General features: G+C 40.1%; 2 protein-coding genes across 2 annotated transcripts in view; both read left to right on the plus strand.

Moving 5' to 3' along the window:
- Positions 1-16,668, plus strand: part of col7a1 (collagen, type VII, alpha 1) — a 117,996-nt gene extending 101,328 nt beyond the window's left edge. The window contains exons 102-113 of the mRNA XM_057845589.1: positions 1,061-1,132; positions 1,260-1,295; positions 1,414-1,494; positions 3,462-3,515; positions 6,910-6,963; positions 7,047-7,109; positions 7,188-7,250; positions 10,492-10,608; positions 11,943-12,020; positions 13,700-13,753; positions 13,873-13,921; positions 16,391-16,668. Of these exons, the coding sequence (XP_057701572.1) occupies positions 1,061-1,132; positions 1,260-1,295; positions 1,414-1,494; positions 3,462-3,515; positions 6,910-6,963; positions 7,047-7,109; positions 7,188-7,250; positions 10,492-10,608; positions 11,943-12,020; positions 13,700-13,753; positions 13,873-13,921; positions 16,391-16,668 (999 nt within the window). The remainder of the gene's footprint in view (positions 1-1,060; positions 1,133-1,259; positions 1,296-1,413; positions 1,495-3,461; positions 3,516-6,909; positions 6,964-7,046; positions 7,110-7,187; positions 7,251-10,491; positions 10,609-11,942; positions 12,021-13,699; positions 13,754-13,872; positions 13,922-16,390) is intronic.
- A 900-nt stretch (positions 16,669-17,568) lies between these two features.
- Positions 17,569-24,369, plus strand: si:dkey-117n7.5 (uncharacterized protein LOC559444 homolog). Its single transcript, XM_057845590.1, has 6 exons — positions 17,569-17,635; positions 17,775-17,852; positions 18,068-18,193; positions 18,932-19,090; positions 23,359-23,541; positions 23,615-24,369. Exons 1-6 carry the CDS (start codon positions 17,569-17,571, stop codon positions 23,632-23,634), a joined length of 633 nt encoding a protein of 210 aa, XP_057701573.1. The 3' UTR covers positions 23,635-24,369.
- The last annotated feature ends 377 nt before the right edge of the window (positions 24,370-24,746 follow it).

Genomic DNA, 24,746 nt, shown 5'->3' on the forward strand with positions numbered 1-24,746 from the left:
AAACATATAACTTTGGGATGAAATATACATGGTGATTTTTTTTTCTTTGTTAATAACATGGTCACCACCTGACACCTTGCTTGCTACCAGGTCACGTTGGATAAGGCGTTATTGGAACGGAAAAGCTAATTGTTGACAGAGGAGGCGTTAACACGGCGCAAAAACCAATTAGCTATTTTGTCTTTACAAGAACAGCGACATTTTCTAAAATTCTATCCGAGGTAGAAAATGAAGATGATTATGATAGTTTATAATTGTGCCCAGCGAAAAAAAGTTAGCTGCAGATTTAGACTGTGGAGAACTTCAAATAGCCTGCATTGTAGCCATATGTTGTTGCTGTTGAGCTGCCGCCGTGCAGAGCGCTGTTAGATATTCATGTGCAATGTATTTGAGTGTTGTGAAAAGTGAGTGTTAAACCAAGGCTTAATGGACCTTTTAGTTTTCAAATGTATTTGTGTCATTGCGTGCCTAGCTGCGGAGACTTTTAATATATAATACACGGGGTGCTTTTTTTTCCAATACAAAAACTCCAACACACTGTAGGTGAAATAGAACTTTATAGTAGCCTAGTAGTAGTACGTAAACTATCCAGCATGCATATATACTGCCATTGTTCACGCCTTGAATGGAGAAAGAGCGCGAACATGACAAATTTGGACCGAAACGGTTGTTTATGGATGGGAAAAACAAAATAAAATCCTCAGCACCCCTTGCTGTAAGTGAGTTCCAGCGCCCCTGGGTACATATACTTTTAGGTCTAGATACCGTATTAGAACTGGCAGAGCACAGATTATTTTAGTTTAGGGCATGAATAACAAATATACTGTATTCTTCCTATTGCTCCATTTCATTTATAACGTGTTGATTCAAAAGTCATTGTGGATTTGTGTAACATCTTTATTGTACTCTGTACGTTTTTGAAGTAAAGAAACCTAAAATGTAATTTTTGTTGAATCAGTGATCAACTGGGTAAACATTTGCGGACTATGAAATCTTAATAAAAGAACACAATGCATGTAATATTCATCATCTGACTCCCACTCAATGCACTGATCATCAGGGGCTGAGGGGAGAGCCTGGAGAAAGAGGCTCCACTGGATTCCCTGGTGCACGCGGTCCTGGTGGACAGAAGGCAAGCAACGGCGCTCTACATGGATGATCATTATAATTAAATCTGCATCAAAATTAATAGCTAGGCCAAATAGTAGTTGGTGCAAATCACCATCTTTCTGCTCTAATTAGTGTTTTTGTATTTACAGGGAGAAGCAGGTCAGGCCGGAGTGCCTGGTGAAGCGGTCTGTTTCCTTATACCCAAATATAATTCTAATCTTCTATAGTCCTTGTTTGGCTTGGCTCTGCAAAACAAGGCGAGCAATAAATGAGTGTGTGCGTGTGTGTTCTTTCTTTTTGCAGGGTTTACCTGGAAAAGACGGGTTGCTCGGGCGCAAGGGTGATAAAGGAGAGATTGGTATCATCGGAATGAGAGGAATAAAGGTAACTGAGGTCACTGAGTTCTGGCCATTTGGTTTCAATCATGAAATGACTTTCAGGGGTGAATAAATGCTACTAAAAATCGTATAAGTGCATTAAATTGATTAGACTGGGGGTGTGAATATAAATTTTACCTAAGTGAAAATTTTTGAAAAAGAGAAGCTGCATAAAATTGTGTGTGGGTGAAGAATTTAAGGAAGGACCCAATATCAACCTTGATCTCAGATTTTCATACTGTGTCTGTACAGCGGGTCGCTTAGGGTTTCAGACAGCTTTTCCTGGAACAATTTATGAAATGACTGATGTTGTGGTCTGATCAGAATTGTTTTTTAAGACATTGTAGTCAAATTCTGACAGAAATTTCCTACTTAGAAATACAGTGGTACCTCGACAAACGATGGCTTTAACACAAGATCTTTTCGACATGCGACGTAAAATTTGACTCGCCATTTCTTTCTACATCCGACGACACGCTTGAAATACGATGACATGTCAGCGCCTCAATGCAGATTTTCTTTTGAGAGAAATCAACACTGGTTTCAAAAAGGTTGGTACAGGTGGTAAAACAAGGAAAAAAGTGACGCTTACCAAAGAAATGAAGATGCAAATGATAGAAAAATATAAGCTTGGGGTGCGCATCCGTGAACTGTCTCAACAATACAGCCGTAGAATGTCTACTATCTTCACGGTCCTCCTCCGACATCCGTTTGCCAGTCTTTATATGTTAAGGTGACAATTATTATTGTGGTAAGATCACCAAAGAAATGGCCACCTTCGTCAGGTTTTTCATCATTTACTTCAGAACTTGTCCAGCACAACACGCCTACTGTCACCGCGGTTGACGGTGTTCTCAACAATACATTAAAAGTGAAAGTAAACTCTCAACAGCACCGCTTCCTCTCTCTGTCACGTCAGCGACGTGGCACGCTCAGGTACAACACGCAAAACACGTCCGCCACATTAGAACCCGATTCATTACATTATTACAGGAATAATAATTATTATTATTATCTTATCATTACAGTTTTTATTAATAATTTATTTGTTTTGCTATATGTAATTGCCATTTGTAATTGTACCATCAGTATTTATTAAGGATTTAGTATAGGTTTTAGGGCTGTGGAACAAATTAATGTAATTATAATGTATTCTTATGGTAAAATCCTGCTCGACATACGACCATTTCAACTTACAAGGTCCTTGAACGAATTAACTTCGTATGTAGAGGTACCACTGTAGTTGTATTCAACTTTTCCTGGATGGATGGCTGTTGATTATTCGTCTTTGTTGCTTTGTTACCTGTTCTTAGCCAGGACACATACTGAAAAAGAGGTTTTTAATATTTAATAGTTTTTCTCCTGGTTAATGTTCAAATAAGAATTTGGAAAAACAAACATCAAAAAAGGTCATACAATATTTAAAAATATGAAAGTAAAAAAATAACTAAACAGAAAAATATATGCAAACAACATGGCAAAATATAAAATTGGAAGAATATTGTTTACATCTGAACACTGGAACAAAATGAATTGAAACTAACAACATTCTGGGCTATCAGGAAAATGATAAGAAGCTGAACATACGAATTACATTCTTGGCATAACTACAGTCGGAATTTTTAGAGTATCTACTGTATGAAATGAGTGGTATCGTCAGTAAGTGTAATGGGCTATAATAACTTGCCATTGTGAGTGGATCCACAGATAATAGTATTTATCGTTCAGTCTGCTACCTCCTCTCTTTTTTTCGCTGTTTTGCTGCTTTTATTTAAAAGTGCCCCCTCAGTAACCATTATCATGTACAATTGTCATGTCCATTTGCTTTGTGTGTGCGAAAATGCATCAGTCTCGGTGGCAGTTGAAAGGACTGATGGCCTATAGATGGACTGCGATGGTGCATTTTTGTCCCCTTTGTTACTCACAAACCTCTCCGTGCATCTCTCACTGTGATGAACTTGTCTGCGTTTCCAGGGCGACCGAGGATCCAAGGGGCTTTGTGGAAGCGATGGACCCAAAGGAGAGAAGGTGAAGGATGAGCAGGAGATTGGGAAACGCAAGAAAAAAACACATCTGTCTTTTTGCTATTGAGTTAAATAGGTCATCATGATAACAACTTGCCTTTGTTTTGCTTAAATATATGCTAACAAATTAAGTTGGGGAAAAAGTAAACAGAAAAAGACTTTGTAACCCCTCCCTGATTCGTCACTTTATCGTGATGGAAGGATTTTTGTGTCCTAAAGAACCTAATCTGTATGGGAGGCAAACAGGTTGTGGGTGAGGGAACAGAGAAAGTACGACTAAAATGATCCCCAAGATGTGTTAAAAAAATGGACAGCACTTTCACTGGGGCCCTCCTTTTGAGCCAGGCCTGGAAGTGGGGCACGATGGCAAGCACCTGGTGGCTGGTGTTGCAGATCGTCGGTGGGTGGTTAAAAAGCTCCTGGGTGGCAAGGATGAGATCCTATAAGATTTCCTCTGGATGCTGTGGATTTGTCTTTCTTGACACCCCGTAGCAACATCGCATGGACATCCAACGCCGCTGGATCAGCAGACCAAGGTGGTGTTCCCCCTTTTCCGGGGGACCGGAGGGTGTGTTCCAACTTTGATTTTACCACATTCCTCAGCCTTCATTGTAAGGTCAATTCAGGGCTACTGGAGAGGAGGGCCCACTGGGGGAGGTACGATACGAGAGGTTTGGTCCCTGTTGGTAAAAAAATTGGATTTTATCCCAGGGAGGTTTGGACTCTGCCAGGGTTGCTCTTTGTCACAGATTATGTTCATAAACCTTTCAAGACAGAATATCTAAGCACATCTGAGGTGTTGAGATCAGCCGGTTTGGTGCCTTCAGTATTCTAGCTCTGCTTTTTGGAGACAATGTGAATCTGCTGGCTTCATCAAGCCGTGACCTTCAGCGCTCACTAGAAGGTTCTAAGCAGAGAGTGAAAGCGTTTGGAATGAAAATCAACACATTTGAATCAGAGACCATATTCCTGAGTGAGAAGAAGTTGGAATGCCCTATCCAGATCAGGGGTGAGGTCCTGCCTCTATTGAAGGAGTATTTTGGGACCATGTTCACGAATAGATACAGTAGTAACCAGTAATCGACTAGCCTATCCGGCAGTCCAATAATGACTCATACTACTAACTGAGTCCCAGGCAAGTGAAGAAAGAATGGGGTGGGAGATCGACAGGTAGATGGGAGCAGTATCTGCAATGATGTAGACTCTGTATTGGTCTGGTCTTGTAGAAGTAGCTGAACCTAATGGGCAAAGGTCTCCATTTACCAGTCGGTCCATGTTTGAACCCTCACCTATGGATACAAGGGGCCCGAATGAGTTTCCTTAGCAGGGTATCTACAAGGTTTTCCCAAGCTTGGTCCTCCAGGAGGGGCTTGGAGTGGAGATGCTGCTTCTCCGCAATAAGGTGGTTCGGGCATCTGCTTAGTGTGCCACCTGGATGTCTCACCGTGTGAGGTGTTCCAGGCATGTCCCACATGGCCTCGAAAATGACCTACAACACGCTGGTTAAACTAGTCTCCCAGCTGACCTGGAAACGCTTTGGGATCACCCAGGAGGAGCTAGATGCAGTCACTGCAGAGTTGCTGAGACTGCTGCTATGGCGACCTGGCCTCAAAATAAAGCAGAAGAAGATTGATGGATAATGTGATAATAATAGTGGTAGACAGTCACTCCATTTCAAGTTGGCACGATTTACAGTGTATCACAAAAGTGAGTACACCTATCGCATTTCTGCAGATATTTAAGTAATATCTTTCCATGGGACAACACTGACAAAATGACACTTTGACACAATGAAAAGTAGTCTGTGTGCAGCTTTTATAATAGAGTTCATTTAGTTTCCCCTCGAAATAACTCAAAATATAGCCATTAATATCTAAAGCTCCGGCAACAAAAGTGAGTACACCCCTTAAAAACTACGTACATCCCTAAATGTCCAAATTGAGTACTGGTTGTCATTTTCACTCCAAAATGTCATGTGACTCACTACAGGAGTGCTGCCAGCATTGCTGCAGAGATTGTAGAGGTGGGGGGGTCAGCCTGTTAGTGCTCAAACCATACGCCGCACCCTACATCAAAAATTGGTGTGCATGGCTGTCACCCCAGGAGGAAGCCTCTTCTGAAGACAATACACAAGAAAGCCCACAAACAGTTTGCTGAAGACATGTCAACAAACAAAGCACATGGATTACTGGAACCATGACCTATGGTCTAATGAGACGGGCGGGCTTTCTTGTGTACCGTCTTCAGAAGAAGCGTCCTCCTGGGGTGACAGCCATTCACACCAATTTGATGTAGAGTGCGGCGTATGGTCTGAGCACTAACAGGCTGACCCCCCCACCTCTTTAATCTCTGCAGCAATGCTGACAGCACTCCTGTAACGAGTCACATGACATTTTGGAGGGAAGATGACAAGCAGTACTACATTTGCACATTTAGGGATGTACATAGTTTCTAAGGGGTGTACTCACTTTTGTTGCCAGGGGTTTGGATATTAGTGGCTATATTTTGAGTTATTTTGAAAGGAAAATAAATTAACTCTATTATATAAGCTGCACACAGACTACTTTTCATTGTGTCAAAGTGTCATTTTGTCAGTGTTGTCCCATGGAAAGATATACTTAAATATCTGCAGAAATGCGAGGGGTGTACTCACTTTTGTGATACACTGTACATTGTTTAATGAAACAATAAAAATTCTATAAAATAAAAAACGATGATTGATGGAGATCCTACCTGGAAGTCATTCTAAGATTGTACAAAATGGAAATTATGGAAGCTATCATTGCATTACGTAAAACAGAATGTACCGAAACAAATATACATTTATAACGTTAAACAAAAAAATTGGGGGGAATCAACATTTAAAACAGTCTTTTTTTTACAGAAAAGAGCTTTGAAAATCATTAGAAGCAGAGATCCCGCCATCACTTTGATATTCCATGATTAAGTTGATTTGAAAGTTTTACAATGTACAAGGCTGGTGTAAATATTTTTTTTTCTTTAGTTTTCAAAAACGAAAACAGTTTTAAAGAGTTGCAATGTCATAGAACAACAACAATAAAGAAACGCGAGTCAAGATTAATATATCAATTTCATAAAGTTATTTTATTCTTTACTATGTTGAATACTATTTATCAGAAGAGGTAAATGTAGAGGTTATGAGCTAAATTAAATTGTGTGTGACAAAGATTAACAAGGATTAAGAGGATTATCATAAATATATTTAAAGATTCTGAAAAGACTTAAACAAAAAAGGAGCAGAAAGATTTAGATTTTTCTTTGCTCCTTATCATTCAAAATCTGTTTTCAGGTTAACACATATACCGTATCTGATTTTTCTTTTGTGAACAGAAATGATATGACTTTCACAAACAAAAAATGCATGTGTATTTAAACAGGGGGACAATGGCCTTCATGGGCGACCAGGCCTACCAGGCAGAAAAGGTGATCAGGTATGGCACATAGCAAAGGAGGAATCACAGATTTTTTCGTGGTGGCATGCAAAACATGTTTATTTTTTCTGTTTTTTGTGTAGGGGGATGTCGGCCCCGCCGGAGTCCCAGGTATCCCGGGAAAAGAGGGCCTAGTGGGGCCCAAGGTAGGTCAGCGATCTACTAAAAGTGAAGAAGTGTTTAAATAGATGTTCAATGACATTTCTCATTGTCTTCTTTTTTAGGGGGACCGTGGCTTTGATGGTGTCGAGGGAGCTAAAGGAACTCAGGGTGACAAAGGTGAAAGGGTGAGTGAGAGCACTGGCCTAAAATGATGTTAACCTAAAAGCAAGTAGTGCTTTTTGTGTATACCTAATATCAGTAAGTGTATATATAACCCTATAAATCTGTATATTATCATTAGAACATTAAATAATTGTTTGAAACATGTAAATATTAAATTATATATTTACAGTGAGGAAAATAAGTATTTGAACACCCTGTTCTAAATTCTCCGACTTAGTAATGATGGGCGGGTTTGAAATTTTTACGGTAGGTGCTTGTCCACTGTAAGAGACAATCTTAAAAAAATCCGGAAATTAAAGTGTATGATATTTGTTATCTAATTATTTGTATTATACTCCTGCAAATAAGTATTTGAACACCTGAGAAAATCAATGTCAATATTTGGTATTGTAGCCTTTGTTTGCAATTACAGAGGTCAAACGTTTCCTGTGACTTTTCACCAGGTTTGCATACACTGCAGCAGATCTTCTCTAGATCAATCAGGTTTCTGGACTGTCACTGAGAAACACAGAGTTCGAGCTTCGTCCAAAGATTTTCTATTGTTTGGGTTTAGGTTCTGGAGACTGGCTAAACCCCTCCAGAACCTTGATATGCTTTTTACGAAGCCACTCCCTGGTTATTCTGGCTGTCTGCTTCGGGCCATTGTCATGCTGGAAGACCCAGTCATGACCCATTTTCAATGCTCTGAGGGAAGGAGGTTATTCCCCAAAATCTCACAATACATGGCATTAGTCATCTTTTCTTTAATACAGTGGAGTCGTCCAGTCCCATATGCAGACAAACATCTCCAAAGCACTATGCTACCACCCCTAAGCTTCACAGTAGGGTAGGTGTTCTAGGGTTGGTACTCATCATTTGTCTTGCTCCAAACACTATGAGTGGAATTAACACCAAAAAGTTCCATTTTGATCTCATATGACCACATGACTTTCTCAAATGACTCCTCTTAATCATCCAAACGGTCATTGGCAAACTTAAAACAGGCCTGGGGATGTGCTGGTTTAAGCAGGGAAACCTTCTGTGCAATGCATGATTTTAAACCATTGGAAATGGGGTCCCAGCTCCTTACAGGTCATTGACCAGCTCCTCCTGTGTAGTTCTTGGCTAATTCCGAACCATTCTTCAGATCATTGAGACGAGCTAGATCTTGCATGGAGCCCCAGTCCGAGGGAGATTGACAGTCATGTTTAGCTTCTTCCATTTTCTAATAATCGCTCCAATGGTGGATCTTGTATCATCAAGCTGCTTGGCAATTGCCCCGTAACTCTTTCCAGCTTTGTAATGGTCTAAAATTATGTCTCTGGTGTCTTTGGACACCTCTTTAGGGTGTATAGTGTAGACAGGTGTTTATATGTTATATGCAGTTCACCGCCTCAAACAGGTCAAAAAGACAGACTCAAAAAGTCCACCTCCACTCCAATTATTTAGGAGAATAAGTGGAGTGGAGGTTGACTTTTTAAAGGTGACTAACAGGTTTTTGAGGCTCACAATTCTAGCTAATGGACAGGCGTTCAATTATTTATTTGCAGCAATATAATACAAATAAATTGTTTAAAAAATCATACACTGTGATTTCTGGATTCTTTGGGTTTTTTTTAAGATTGTCTCTCACGGTGGACAAGAACCTACCATTAAAATTTCAAACCCACCCATCATTTCTACGTGGGAGAACTTTTCAAATACAGTAATTATTTTCCTCGTTGTATATATGTGTATATATATACAGTGGGGCAAATAGGTATTTAGTCAACCACGAATTGTGCAAGTTTTCCCACTTGAAAATATTAGAGAGGCCTGTAATTGTCAACATGGTTAAACCTCAACCATGAGAGACAGAATGTGGGGGGAAAAAAAACAGAAAATTCCAATTCTTTGATTTTTTAAGAATTTATTTGTAAATCATGTTGGAAAATAAGTATTTGGTCAATACCAAAAGTTAATCTCAATACTTCGTTATGTACCCTTTGTTGGCAATAACGGAGGCCAAACGCGTTCTGTAACTCTTCACAAGCTTTTCACACACTGTTGCTGGTATTTTGGCCCATTCTTCCATGCAGATCTCCTCTAGAGCAGTGATGATTTGGGGCTGTCGTTGGGCAACACGGACTTTCAACTCCATCCACAGATTTTCTATTGGGTTGAGATCTGGAGACTGGCTAGGCCACTCCAGGACCTTGAAATGCTTCTTACGAAGCCACTCCTTTGTTGCCCTGGCTATGTGTTTGGTATCATTTTTCATGCTGAAAAACCCAGCCACGTCTCATCTTCAATGCCCTTGCTGATGGAAGGAGATTTTCACTCAAAATCTAAATACATGGCCCCATTGATTCTTTCCTTTACACGGATCAGTCGTCCTGGTCCCTTTGCAGAAAAACGGCCCCAAAGCATGATGTTTCCACCCCCATGCTTCACAGTGGGTATGGTGCAATTCAGTATTCTTTATCCTCCAAACACGAGAACCTGTGTTTCTACCAAAAAGTTCTATTTTGGTTTCATCTGACCATAACACATTCTCCCATTTCTCTTCTGGATCATCCAAATGCTCTTTAGCGAACCACAGACGGGCCTGGACTTGTACTTTCTTCAGCAGGGGGACACGTCTGGCAGTGCAGGATTTGAGTCCCTGGCATTGTGTTACTGATAGTAGCCTTTGTTACTGTGGTCCCAGCTCTCTGTAGGTCATTCTCTAGTTCCCCCCGTGTGGTTCTGGGATTTTTGCTCACCGTTCTTGTTATCATTTTGACGCCACGGGGTGTGGAGGGAGTTGAAAGTCCATGTTGCCCAACGACAGCCCCAAAACGTCACTGCTCTAGAGGAGATCTGCATGGAGGAATGGGCCAAAATACCAGCAACAGTGTGTGAAAAGCTTGTGAAGAGTTACAGAAAACGTTTGGCCTCCGTTATTGCCAACAAAGAATACATAACAAAGTATTGAGGTGAACTTTCGGTAATGACCAAATACTTATTTTCCACCATGATTTGCAAATAAATTCTTTAAAAATCAAACAATGTTATTTTCTGGGGGGGTTTCCACATTCTGTCTCTCATGGTTGAGGTTTACCCATGTTGAAAATTACAGGCCTCCCTAATATTTTCAAGTGGGAGAACTTGCACAATTAACCCTTTATTCTTATAACTAAATACATAACTCTGAAATCCACGATGCACTGAGAGCATGAAAGTTGAGCCGCAAAGTATCAAGGGATCACTGTACATGATCAAATCTGCCCATGTACCATGTAGGGGGCGCCTGGTGTTCCTGGCCCGCCTGGACCCAGAGGAGCGGACGGTGCAACTGGACTGACAGGTCCGCAGGGACCGGCTGGTGCAAAAGGTCCCGAAGGCCTCCAGGGACAGAAGGTGATGAGTCACAACTTTATTCTAAAACTACTTAATAGACACAACAGAAATGCAGCCATGGAAGCATGATCAGAAATTGGCTTATGAAAATGGCTGCATTCATTGTACATTGATAGTTGGACTCTGAAGTCACAATAGAATTTGTGCTTGTTTTTTTTTTGGGGGGGGGGGGCATACATACCCCCTCGAATGAGTTGGTTTTGTTGTCACTGGTTGTAGCTGTGCCATGTGTGATTGACAGTTCAATGAGCCCTGACTTTGACCTCCTTGTCTCCTTCATCATCAACCTCATAAATAAAAAAATCTCTTGACAGGAGAGCGATATCGCTCTCAAGATTGCTCTTACTTTCAAAGTGAGAAGCACAATTTTTTTCTCGAGTATGTCCTCAAAGCATGATCTTGACCATAATTTAATTATAGGTTTTAGCTGACTAAAATGGCAGCACTCTTAGTCTTTTTATCCTGTTTTGAAATTGTTTTAAAAGTGTGTCTCTTATTTTCATGTTTGGTTCAATTACACTTGAGTGTAAAAAGCAGTGCTTGATATACATTTAGAAATCTGGCAGAATTCTTGGGAGGCATACATGAATTGGGATAGATCCTGCTCATGAGGGCCGCTGCCATATTCAACCCTTTCATGCACGAATTATTATTTTTAACCATTACAGGGCACTCATTTAACTCATTAGCTTCATTGACGCCACTAGACTTCCAAATCATTCGGTCTGGGAGGGGCAAATGAACAAACGTTCAACAAACGTTAATTCGTCCCTCCCAATCTTAATGGACTGGACGTCTATTGACGTCAATGGCATGCAATGAGTTAAATACTATGGGAAAAAAAAAAAATGTACTTCAGACTGTTACCGGAGTGCGTTTGTTTTTTATTCATTTGAATTTCATTAATTTAGCTTTTAAGAACAGCATATTAATTAACATATGAATTCATAATTATATAAAAATACAGTAAGATTCAAAATTTAAATAAATGTATAAAGATTGTTAATAGTTACGTTTTTTTTTTAATGACCAAAAATATTCACTAGCCTTGCAAAGGGTTAAAGTTCTTACATGTCATCACAGAACAGTGACTGCTTCGGCTATACACAGATCACGGCCAACCTAGTAGTCCATTCGACATGCAAATGCACTACATTTTAAGTAAATGAGAGTCCCGATGTTATTGGTGCAAATGGAATTGACATTTCATGCCCACAGCAGTGTAAAATGCCCACTTTCAAATGCACATCATGTATATTCTGCAAAGAGCCATTTTTATGTCACAGTGTGTCAACAGTCACATTTTCTTGTTATTTTCTATTTTTTGTTTCAAGGGAGAGAGGGGGCCTGCTGGTCAAGCCATGGTGGGCCCACGTGGTATGCCAGGGATCCCAGGGGAACGCGGAGAGTCGGTTTGTGTTTTCTCCCTCATTGCTTTTATCGTCAACTTTATTGACAGTGTTGGAATCTAAGCCTAAGAGATAAACAATATCCGCATCTGTTATAGCTGTATATCGAAGAAAAGACCCTGTTCAGTAAAACAGTATGTAACTCAAAACGACTTTTGAAAAGTACACTATTCATAACAATATTTGGCACCATCAATAGACCTCACTATCAGTTGACGGGAAACGGGGCGCGGGGCTGCTCCGTAAAAACTTTAAATTCAAATATTTTCAAAACCAAAGCAGGCACCTCCCGTAGGCATATATGTGTCTCCATGAGTAGCAACATGAAAAAATTCAAGTTGTTCCCTAATAAAATCCTGATTTATTATTTTTTAAATAAGTATAACAAAACTTAAAATGGCTATAAAATTCTCAGATTTTAAACTACATGCACAAAAATCACTAAATGCAGAGATAATCACCTATATTTTCAGGATCAATAGCAATATTTGCCAAATTTTTGCCCAAAATAGGCACTTAATTTTTTTATTTAGTGCAATTTTGACATGTTTTTAACAGCTTTGCATTTTTTTTATACATAATGACAACTTATTTAGGAAGAATTCCGATGTCATTATTGCCTCAGCTAGTCTTGCTAGCTATCTGGCCTTTGTACTTTTAAGACTGAAATGATACATAAAATGAAACACGTAAAAGCCCAATTTATGTTTTTGTATGGATGCAGAAAAGTCTATAATACTAGGTTTTTTTTGCCGAAAAACGGGCAGTTGGGCCGAAAATTACCTGATTATTTGAATCTAAAGTTACGCTGTTGTGTGTGGATACAAAATCCAAAGACATTTTTAAGTTGAAAATTCTTGTAAATAAATGCGTAAATTCCGTAATTTCTAGAGAAATGAACGTAAAACAGTCTAGATTCTTGGTTAAACGCAACCAACGGGACAGTTATCATTCATTTTACGTAAATATATCAAGTTAAAGTTTTTTTTTCTATTCATTTCAGTTTTTTCACAACGTTTCAAAGTGCATGCATGATGCTATTTTATATTAATATATTTATTTTATATATATATGAATCCTCACCCAAATCTGAGACACTCCTGCCTTCTTGTACGCACTAAAACTTTCGTCCTGTTTCTACCTAAATCCGGCGTTAGAACGCCGCATGTTTGAGTTTATCAGAGTGAAAGCTGTCATGACGCTCTGCCTGGCCCGGCCCCATACGGGAAGCTGTGGCGCAATGTCTGTAGGGGCTGTCTCGTCAACTGATAGTGAAGTCTATGCACTATTCTAATCAATGCCGGTATCTAGTTCATTCTAATCACCTGTCTATTTATAATATGGCTTTTGCATGAATAATTTTTAGGCATAAGAGTTTTCCCAGCAAATAATGCCCGGTCAACATTTTTTGATTGCAGCTGAAAAACCAGTCATCCTCGTCATTTAGTATTTCTTCTATGCTCTGCTTCAGGATGAATGTCTGTCTGCTACATTTATATGACTCTAATCTAGTTTATAGGCAATTACATGATATTATATCAGATCTATTTAAAATTCTGAAGAGAGTTTATGCTGAATTAACCTTTCGCTTTGACTTTGCATTTAGTTGAGTGTCAAATGAATTAATGTGCTGCAGGCATCTCTGTGGGTTGTGCATGTCCTAATACCTGTCCATGTTGTAGGGGGAGATGGGCCCAGATGGAGCCAAAGGCGAAAGAGGAGTGCCAGGCATGACGGTCAGTGCTTGAGCCCAAGGCTTTTTGTGAAGACATTGGGGCTAACATAATACTCCCAAATGGTTCTGACACCTCCTTTGTAAGTGTTTCATTATTTCCTCTTCTTATTTGTGATTCAGGAGACCGAGGTCAGAGAATATGTACGCACAGAGATGAGTCAGCACTGTGGTAAGCCTTGTATTCAGTTTGCATTGCTAATTCATAAATGTGCTGTCCCCAAATTGAACTTAAGCGAAGATGGCCGCATATGACGCACTGGCTCAGCTGAAGTCCTTGAAAATGTTTCACTGAAGTACAGTAATGCCACTGCACTTAAAACTGACCTTTTTGTGTATTTTTTTTCTCTCTCATCTGATTCTGCGTCCTGTCCATCTGTCTGACACTCAGCGTGTGGAGGTGAGTGAGCCGTTGGACCGCAGGACGATAGGGAGGGGAGACACACACACAGGCTGCGATTCAGCATGAGTCATATAGCACATATGCTGCGGCAGGCTCTGCATTAACAGCAGGCACTGTAGTGTTATGTGCGCGCATCTGAACTGATTACATGCATCTCATCCTTATGTCCAATAAGTGATTCATAAAGACACACCTTTGGTGTAATATTTGGTAACACTTTACAATAAGGGTGCCTTAATTAACATTAGTTAATGCATTTGTAGACATTCACTAATGTTTAAGTAACATTACAATAATTAATATAATTGCTTATCTAACATTTACTAATATATTAATTAACAAGAGTTAATGCATTAGCTAATGCATTAGTTAATGCATAACCAGACAGTAACTAATGGTTTGGTAAAATTTTAAAAATATATATGGGCCTATATAGGGTTAGGGTTTGGGGTTTAGGGTTTGTTAATTTAGCATTTATAATTTCTTAGTTAAGGGACACATGTGCTCCACTTTATAAAAAGGGTCCAAAAAGCATTCAGTAATGGTTAACAAAAGTTAAGGGGGGGGGGGTTAAGCATTTATAATTTCTTAGTCATAGGACACATGTGCTACACTTTACAATAAGGGTCCAAAACACATTCAGTAATGATTAATTAGGGTTAAGTAATACTTATGAGGTACGTTCACGTGAAATAATGCCATACTTCAAGTTAGGTTAGTTAGGGGGGGGTTAAGCATTTATAATTTCTTAGTTATAGGACACGTGCTACACTTTACAATAAGGGTCCAAAACACATTCAGTAATGATTAATTAGGGTTAAGTAATACTTATGAGGTACGTTCACGTGAAATAATGCCATACTTGAAGTTAGGTTAGCAGCACCCAAGGACTCACAGAGCAATGTTTCTCATTTTAAAATAACGATCACTTACTAGTACAGGTATAGATTAATAACTGTTTATTAATGCACTAATGTATATGTGAATTAATGTTAAGTAATGTATCATATATATTATATATTATAACCTAACCTTAAGTATGCTATTATTTCACGCATAACTAATATATTAATAAATGTTAGAGAAGGGATTAAACGAATTATTGTCATGTTACTTAAACATGAGTTATTGTCTAAAAATGCATTACCTAATGTTAATTAAGGGACCCATATTGTAAAGTTGTTACCTAATATGTAAACATTACACTGGAAGTAATACTGTAAGATCAGTCTGCACCCCTACAGAGATCTTAAACACTCTTATTTACAGCAAGGGTGAGAGTTAATCAACTTTTTACAGCAATCATTTATCTATTTTCTATCGAGATTATCTTGATGAGGCTCACAGGTAGACTGGACACTAGGACAGGAATGTTCACCAGCCAACAACAAGGCTAACTAGATCATACTGTGAATAAAAGTACAATGTTCAGCACGCAGAAAGAAAAAACCTCATTAAATTTTAAATTTAAGCGATGATAGAGTACTAGCAAACCATGTGGTCTTTCTTTTAGGGGTTTATTAAGCGGAACCCTTTTCATGCCTGTAATACATTTATACAAAGTCATTAAAATCTTAGTCAGTGACTATATAGTCCAAAATTGATCAATATATCTCAATAGCTTTCGCAATTAGACTTTTTAGACACCTTGTGTATTAAATAATATGGTACCTACAGGTGTCCGCAATATAAATGGCCCGGTGGCCTGGCTATACTTTTAAAACCGTCAGGGCCACCAGTAAAAATAATGTGTCGATTAAAAAATTAAGAATAATTCCCAGTGATTCCTGTTAGGGTGTGCTACGGGAGGGGATCCAAATGCAGACAACGGCCCGAGTGACTAATCAACACTTTTATTGTTGCAAGATTTCGGAGTGATCGGACAGGCAGGATGCAGACAAGGATCAGGAAAAAATCAGGTCTGAGGTTTCGACGTGGGGCAGGAGAGACAGTTCCTGGGACGAGAGCAAAAAATTAATGAGCCGGGATTCACAGAGAAAATACAAGCAAGGCATGATGCAACTGACAGAAGAACTAGATGAGTTGATCTGACGACGAGATGAGGCGTCCACTGGCTGGTGATAGCCTACACCTGTGGCCGCTCCATCCATCTGACGTCCGACCTGTAGAGTATATAAAACATGCATTCCTGCCAGAGGTGGCCCGGGCCTCAGGAGGAAGGGGCAGAGGCCCTAACAGGTTCCGTGTTTTGATGACGTTACGCTATCCTGATCAAAGACAACCTTTACAGTCTTTGCAGCAGCCGTTGCTCTCCCTGGGACGTAAAAACACCTCGTTCGCTCACTCGCTCCCACAACGACAACAACAACGTGTTTCTGAAACCCCCAGCACCTGGCCAAGTACCGAAGAAAAAAGGCCACTCAAGAAAGAGAAAGTCACCAGAGGAGTTGAGGGAAAGTGAAACCCAATATGAAAAGAAAAGGGAGATTTTTATAGAGAAAGGGAGACTTTCAGTCCCAGGGGCGAGACCGCTGGCATTGGCTCAGCTACGATGAAACAAAAAACGAGGTTTACTATGAAGTGTGCAGATCAATGCGCACATATGCAGACAAGTAAGCTCGAGAAAAGTCGACGAGTATGAAACCTTTGATATAGACATTACGTGATAATGCATCCACGTGACTACGGAAAATAATATCGTCATTACGACGGGGTAGCTTGAAAATGTTTAACCATAATTGCCTTAGTCATCTCTTTGACTTCTAAAATGTTGTCACGACAACCAACACGGGCAGACTTCCAGAGGGCAATAAGGGGAAGACACGAAAGCTTCCCTTGAACTCCCTAGAAAAAAAGTTTTTTTGGTGTGTGTTTCCGTTGAAAGTTGAAAACTGGTAAATGCTGACACCACACGCCAGATTTTTACATGCTGACGTTACACAAAAATAATAAAAAATTTAGTGGTTTTGATAGTGGGGCCAGTGAACTTCAAAAGCCACTGGCCGGAGGGCCATGGCTAATTTCCATTATTGTGTACTCCTGTAATTCCACTAAAGTCGCTATGAGATACTGTATTCATTTTGGTTGACTCAAACAGACTGGGTATTTATTTAAAAGGTAATTATTGTTTAGTTAAAACTGTACGGCATGATACTGTAATAACTATTCTGTATTCTCATGCTTTTTTAAATATAAAATGAATTGATTTCAGGCAACATGTATAATCAGTTCAATGTGAAAATAAATCCCATGCATGGAGAGATGCATGCCTCAAAATAAAAATGCCAGTTAATCAATATGCATTATAACTGAGAATGAGGTCAAATCAATCATTTCAGCCATGATTTATTTATCACCACGCACACCGTCATATTGTGGTTAATAATGTACAATGATGCAGCTTGCATAATGCACTACAAAGCCATTTTATGCCATGGTTACATGGACGTTTCACAATGTTGGATAACCCTCGTCTGTTTCATGTGTCGGAACAGCAGAATGTTCTTTTTTTGGTGACTGTAGGTTTGTTGGTTCATTTAATCAGTTTCTGTCCTTCTCTTGCCGACATTGGACACACTAACCTTTTCCACATTTGGCTAACCTCTCTCTGCACTGTCTGTCTTCTTTGGGTGCACTCTTTCCTCCTTTGTGTCTTATGTAGCTCTATCAGCGTCAGGCCCTGTCACTCGCTCCCAGGTTGTGGCACCGGAGCAACTTGCAGCCCTGAAAGCTGAGGAGGGTGAGTGCGTCCGTCTGTCAGTCTCCTTGGTGTTGGCTCTTGTGTCTGTATGCCTGTGCATGTGCCTGCCTTCACTGTAGGAATCAATCATTGGTGTTTTTATTGTAAAGAAAACTGGGGGCTCCCTATGTGGATTATGACATATTTCCAGGCGTGCATAGATAGATTCATTTTCTGATATTTGGATATATAACATGTTGCAACTGGTCTTTCAGGCCGTGAGCTGCGTGTGGTGATGAACACCAACGACCCCGACTACGAGCACATCTACTCCATCGACAGCTACGACGACCCCCTGGATGAGCTGCTGTATTTCCCTCCTGCAGACAATCAAACTGATGGTATTGGACTTTGCTTTTCATTCAAAAGTGTGCATACGTGTGGCAAACGGGATCAAGATAATCAGTAGCCTAGGCGCTAAATGGCCACACCGTGCACATCTAATGTTCACCTGGTAGGCCATTGTACACATTATTGCATTATCGAATTTAAAGGTCGCATCCAGCGGGCGACATAGGAAATAGCTTGGACTACCCTGGACTAAACTGTCAAAGTCGAGTTGGTCTGGTATGTTGCTAGATAATTAAAAGTCCCGCAGCAATGAATACAAAAAACTTTGTTATGGTAAAGTTTTGTTCTTACTCACAAAATGGGAGGGAGTAATAAGGTTGCGATACATTCTAATTCTTTTTTTATATATCATCTTATGTCCTACTCAAATGTGAATAAAGTATTTCCTAATAAAGACACATTAACTTTTTTTTTTATGCAAATGAACACATTCTTGGACAGCAGCTTGAAAAAGGAAACAATTTGCCAAATTTCTAATGTTTCAAACACCACTCAAGCTCAGCAAAATATGTTAGTGCATGTTTAAAAAAAAAAAAGAAAAAAAAAAGTAATATTTATTTGTCATCATGCAGCGCATCGCAATTGTTAAAACATTAATACGTGTTAATATGATAATTGTTTTTATGGCTTTAAAATTAAGGATGAGCACAGACTATGTCCCTCTGTTACTATGTCTTTAGTTGTTGGAACCATTTGGAACCATAGCTATTGCATTTGTGATTCCACAGGTGTGCCGGATGGACAGGAATCACAGAAAACAGGAAAAGTTGAAGCAAAAAAAGTACCAAATGTAGTGAAAGTTGGTGGAGATAGAGGAGCCAAAGTTCCAACTCTAAAGAAAGCTAAGTCAAGACCCGTGAGGTCCACAAAAGGAGCCAAAGGACAAGGTAGGCAAGGTTGTATCTTGTTTGAGGAAATATAACACAACACATGACAAAGACAAGAGGGGACTTACAGTATTTGGACAAGCTTTGTAAGCTTTTATAGCAGGGGAAAGACCTTCTCAGAATGACTGACACAGTGCACTAAACAAGGAAGAAGCATTTTTCATTTAATTTGTATGGAAGAACATGGGCACAACCCCATCAAACCCATCAAACATCTTTTGGAATAGCCTGACTGATAGTAAGCCCGGAAATACTGAAAAATTCCCACAAAGTAAAAGACTTTGAAGACTTTCCAGAAGTCTGGAATGTGTCATAGCCGCGAAAGAATATTTACTTTCTTTTTATGTGAAAAATTATTTCCTAGCGAGATTCAGATACGACGCTGCACGAGTGAAATGAAAAATATGGCGAGATTATAGTACATCATGCCCTCACGCAGAATGATTTTATAGGACAGAACACATAGTCCAAAAAGAGAATACTCTCAGGAAGCTGCTGTAGGCCACAACTCAAGGCCAGACGATCACCGATCAACCCAACTCCACCTTCTAACGGAACTCGTTAGGCCATACCTCTTGAAGGCACACATTTAACAAGTGAATACTAATTAATAAGGGTGTAACGGTACATGTATTTGTATTGAACCGTTTCGGTTCGGGGTCCTCGGTTCGGTACGGGGGCGTACCAACGACGAAATGTAAAGTGCTGTCAAATTTAGCGCGTTAACGGGCGGTAATTAATTTTTTTGAATTAATCACGTTAAAATATTTGACGCATTTAACGCAAGCCCGGAATGCCCGCTCATGCTTCCCATAATCCCACTGATACGTCACACGGACGGCTGCTAAGGGCGTAACATAAAACGAGACACGCACACAAGTTGCAAGTGGACACAAATTTATTCTCACAAGTCGAACTCGCAATGAACAAAATATACAAAATGCGGAAGAAACTGGCTTCAGCGTAAGCCCAGGTCAAAACAACAAACAAAATGAAACTACACTTGAACCCCACCCGCTAAGTAAACCCTGATCGTAAAAAAAAAAAAAAAAAAAGGAAATACAGCCACTAACCTGGCTTCTACACTAAGCAAAACGGGTTGAACGAAAACGGCAGTTTACCTCTACTGCTGCGGTGCTCTTATTTACAGTGGTGAACAAAAACGATCCAACAACGAATGAACACAAAATACCTCACCGAAAAAGCGGGAGTGTAACAAAATAGCGATCAAATGCACAGGTGAATGAATAGCGAGCAAACAGCTGGCGAGGAGGTACGCGCCACGTATGCTGTCAAATGCGAAGTTGCGAACTCTGAGTGTTGACTGTAAAATGACGAGCGGTCAGATGACTTTTGTTAATGCTGCCTTTATTTGGTTAACAAGACTCAGGCACAATACAACACACACGCGGGTATGCAAGCTCAAACAACGGCCTAATAGTATTACCCAGAGCTGTATTACCGTGTATGGGATTAGCTGCCGTAAAGCAAGTGTCGTTATTGCCGCAGATGTAAACAAAGTGCTGCATAATGGATACATGTCAGACAGCGGCTAGTTCGGATGGCCCGTCAGCGGCGGTGACGTCGTCAGCCCGTCCGGCGACAATCAGAGTACGCCACGTTGGGAGGGGAGGCAGCCAGCTGGCGGACGCGGCGATCAGATGACTGACAGTCTCAAAAAAAATAACATTAAACGGCCAAGGCCGTCGCACCACTCAGAAGTGCAGTGAGCGGCGTGGGTAACGGTTAAATGTTAGCATGGAAGATGGTCGGCCCTCTGGGTGGGGAATTCAAATTAAAAAAGAATATAGATGGAACAACTCTTCACTTCAGTGTTGCAACTGTTCAATTTTGCACATCAGATATTTATTTTAAAGAAAAAATCTGAGCCAAAGTTATTTTTATTTTGTTCTTCAAAATGTCTACATTTCAGAATATTGTATTTTCTATTTTTGAGCAGAATTCTAGCTTTGTGTAGGCTAATGTTCCGATTGTTGAAAGCACAAAAGTGTGTAATAAACAACTAGCACATTTATATTTTGCATTTTGTTTTCTTACTGTACCGAAAATGAACCGAACCGTGACCTCAAAACGGAGGTACGTACCGAACTGAGATTTTTGTGTACCGTTACACCCCTACTAATACAGTACAGTATTTACACTATACCTGTATATCGCCTTTGATTTTTGGCTGAAAGCGTTGAATGGGATTTCACTGTGAAAAATGTAGTACAAATTAAACTCATACGTCAAGGTACCTCACAGGTTCCATTATTTTTTGTCTGAGTTGGTCTTTCAAAAACTTCGTTGAGCCAAGGGAAATATATTACATGAGAACATCCAACAGCACGCTAACAAACAAATGTTTTCTATTAATGAAATAATGATAATCACGTCTCAATTTATCCCATAAACACAGTGTATCTGTGCCGCTACATTTGTCATCCTTACACCAAAACATAGATTTACCAATGACCTTGTTTTGATAGCAATTCATAACATCTGTAGACCAGGAGTGCCTGTGACACCGTAAAAAAATCTTAAATAGGATTATTATGTGAATTTAAATCATATTTTGACACGATTTAGACTATATACGATATACAATTTACAACAAAGCGCAGATGACAAGAAATAAGTCTTTCAATCTGCCGTTTAGCTACTCCTGTCATTATAGCGCTCTGGCGCCGCAATCTGGGTGATGACGACGGCAGAGTAACGATTTCGGATGATGACACGACCTCATGCTGCTGTTGAATCTTTGCTGTACATATGTCCAAAACTGTGTCAATGTTTACACTTGGTACTGATGGGTATTTATTTTATGGGTTTGCACTTTGCACTTTACCAACTTAGCTGTATGAGCTGGATGGATGCTCCAAACAAAGTTTCGTTGTGCTTTCTTTGTAACAATGACAATAAATATTCTGAATCTGAATCTGAATCTTCAGCCCAATGGAGGAGGAAGATTTAGAATGAGGAAAATGCGATAGAGAGCAGCAAAATGTCATGATTGTTTTTAACGCTCCAATATTTTACCGAATATTCTTTTTATCAAAGTATTTTCCCCAAATTGCTACATAAACTGTGTGGTCATGACAAATAACAGTCTTGCGCTGAATGGAATATTAAATATTTAAAATTAATTTATTCAGTATGATTGGGCTAAATTAATGCATAATGGTCAAAACTGCCGACATCTTAAACCTCCTGAACGGTATTTTATTTCACCGGAGTTCGGAGTCGGCTCTTGTCAATTCCCTGCGGGGATTAGGAGACAAGGAAAGAGTGTAAACAAAAGAGGAGTGTGAGAGCTATGCTACATGCTAACCCAAATCTCTTCCAAGCCTCTTCCTCGCCTTTTGAAGACGAAAAATCACACTGAAGTACCCCGACTCTTGTCACACGGTGGGGTGCTAGCCTCTGCCACTTGGCCAGCCCCCGGCGGCAAACAATTTTCGGCGCATCGTTGAACGCCGAAAATGGCGCATTCTTGGTGGAAAAACCAGCCAACATCGCAGCACCTGGCTGCTCGAGCCCAAGCCAAGAATAGTGCTCTCTCGGCGGGCACACAAATACTGCCGAAAGGGGTGGAAGTATCTACACAATCGAGAACTACAGACGAGAACGTGTGGCTGCCCGAGCACGGGCGCTCCTCGGCCGGTGACCATGGTGTGCGACAAGCCGCCGGTCTTCGGCCACTCCCGCCTTTTTGGTGGACAGGGAGCATTGTCACCCAAAAAATGCAAGCCACCTCCTTATTAAAACGTGTACCATGATCCCAGTATTTGACATAATTTAAAACATATAGCTTACTCACTTCCTCGTCTGTCCAATGGTCCCACAGTTGTCGGACTTGTTTTGCCCATCCTTCGTGGTAAACAGGACCCAAAAAAAGGCTCACACGCCTCTCCCTGGTGCAACAACAAAAGCCTGCAGCACATTGGGCTGACGTTTTATAAATTATTCCACAAAATCAGCTGAATCCGCAGTCCTGCATATTAATGGCTGTATTGTGAAGATGATAACTCCGCTGACATCAAGTTCGCCTTCTCCCTCATCCAGCCTCTGGCCAGAAGTCACTCATTTTAATGGCACGGGATTTTAAAAATTGAATAAATATATCGATCACTTCCACACACATCCAAGCGGTCAATTTAATTCAGGAGCATAAAATACCGTGTGAAATATGAAATAAACATGCTTTTTGCTGTCATAGGCACTTTAAGCTCATTTTCCCCTTTTCACCATGTCAATGTGCTCTGCAGCTCCAGCAGACATTTGCCTCCAGCCGATGGAGGAGGGCAGCTGTGTGCGCTTCACTTTGCGCTGGTACTTTAACAGCCGGGTCCAGGCATGTAGGCCCTTCATATACAGTGGTTGCGGAGGAAACGACAACAGTTTCCTTCACTTGGAGCAGTGTGAGGAATTGTGCCTTGGCAAAGCTGAAGGTAGAAACACAAACACACACAAAAACCATGTTGTAGTATGTTTTGGGTATTGAGCATTTGAACTGTTTTTCAGGATCTCCCTTGCTGCGGTGATGGTGACCAAGTCATGCACTCCACAGAAGAGTCGGCCTTTCTATCATTTTGAAATATTTGTCTTGTTGCATATCAATAGTAAATATTTGTTTTCCTTTATTTATTAATATTTCCACACCAAACCACTTGATTATAACCTGCGTCAATGTTTCTGATGTGTGGCAGTGAGTCTCAGCCATTGTATTGCAGCACATCATTATCCCTTCATTAGTTTTACTTAATAGGACCTAAAATTATTATTCACTACAAATAAAATGTGTTCAATTCAGTTCTTCATCTAGCTATACCGGAAACAAATAGTGACAGCAAAAACAATTACAATGCTCTTCCAGTAAAGGTAGGTCAGGCCACCTGTTGTGATTCATTCAAAAGAATAAAAATTTTATATTTCCACAATCAGTAAGTATGGTGACCGGTGATGTGTTGCAGGATTTTTGCCTTGCTCAGTGGCTAGGAAACACTGGTGTAAAGTAATATCATCATTTGTATCTTAAATTAGAATAGAGTATGCCCACAAGATTCCATTAGTAACTCCTGTCTCACCTTCGAAAGTCTTCATATCTTGACAATCACATGAGTATTCAGGTATTCTATTTTGTGTATGTTCTGTTTCATAGGGCGAATGTATGCTACTGCGTGTGAATGCATGTTTACTTTGCAAAAAGACAACATTAAAATATATACTCCTATATATTTTTACTGTATGTGGATGATAGATAAAACCATTCTCTCTTAGCATTTTAAATAAACTATGTAAACTGTTTCCTGTTGTGTGTGTCTGTTAACGTCAACCTTACAAAGACTGACTCAACCTATGATAACGTCCCAGTGTCATCTGCGGCAACACTAGACAAATCACATCAATGTGTGACCAATCAGAATCTTTCATGTTCATCACATTTCATTAATGAGAGGATTTTCTGCTTGTTGGCCACGACTGCTCGTGCCTCGCTTTTCCATGCTGTCTGCCCTCGCTTGATTTCCCCTGGTGGGAGCATTCAGTGACTCCACATCCACTTGAGCACACTTCTTCACCTGATTTCATTTCTAAAGTCAGCACACTATCAAAGTCAGCAGCTGTGTGACATAAAACAAGGCAAATACACAATGGC

This window comes from Corythoichthys intestinalis, chromosome 9 (genome assembly GCF_030265065.1).
Source record: "Corythoichthys intestinalis isolate RoL2023-P3 chromosome 9, ASM3026506v1, whole genome shotgun sequence".
NCBI classification, from domain to species: Eukaryota; Metazoa; Chordata; class Actinopteri; order Syngnathiformes; family Syngnathidae; genus Corythoichthys; species Corythoichthys intestinalis.

Bases quoted from the DNA above. Each gene is read 5' to 3' on its own strand.
- si:dkey-117n7.5 (XM_057845590.1), top strand. From the start codon at position 17,569: ATGTTGGATAACCCTCGTCTGTTTCATGTGTCGGAACAGCAGAATGTT. The intron at 18,194-18,931 runs GTATTGGACTTT...GTGATTCCACAG, and splicing joins TGCAGACAATCAAACTGATG to GTGTGCCGGATGGACAGGAA. The intron at 19,091-23,358 runs GTAGGCAAGGTT...TGTGCTCTGCAG, and splicing joins AAAAGGAGCCAAAGGACAAG to CTCCAGCAGACATTTGCCTC.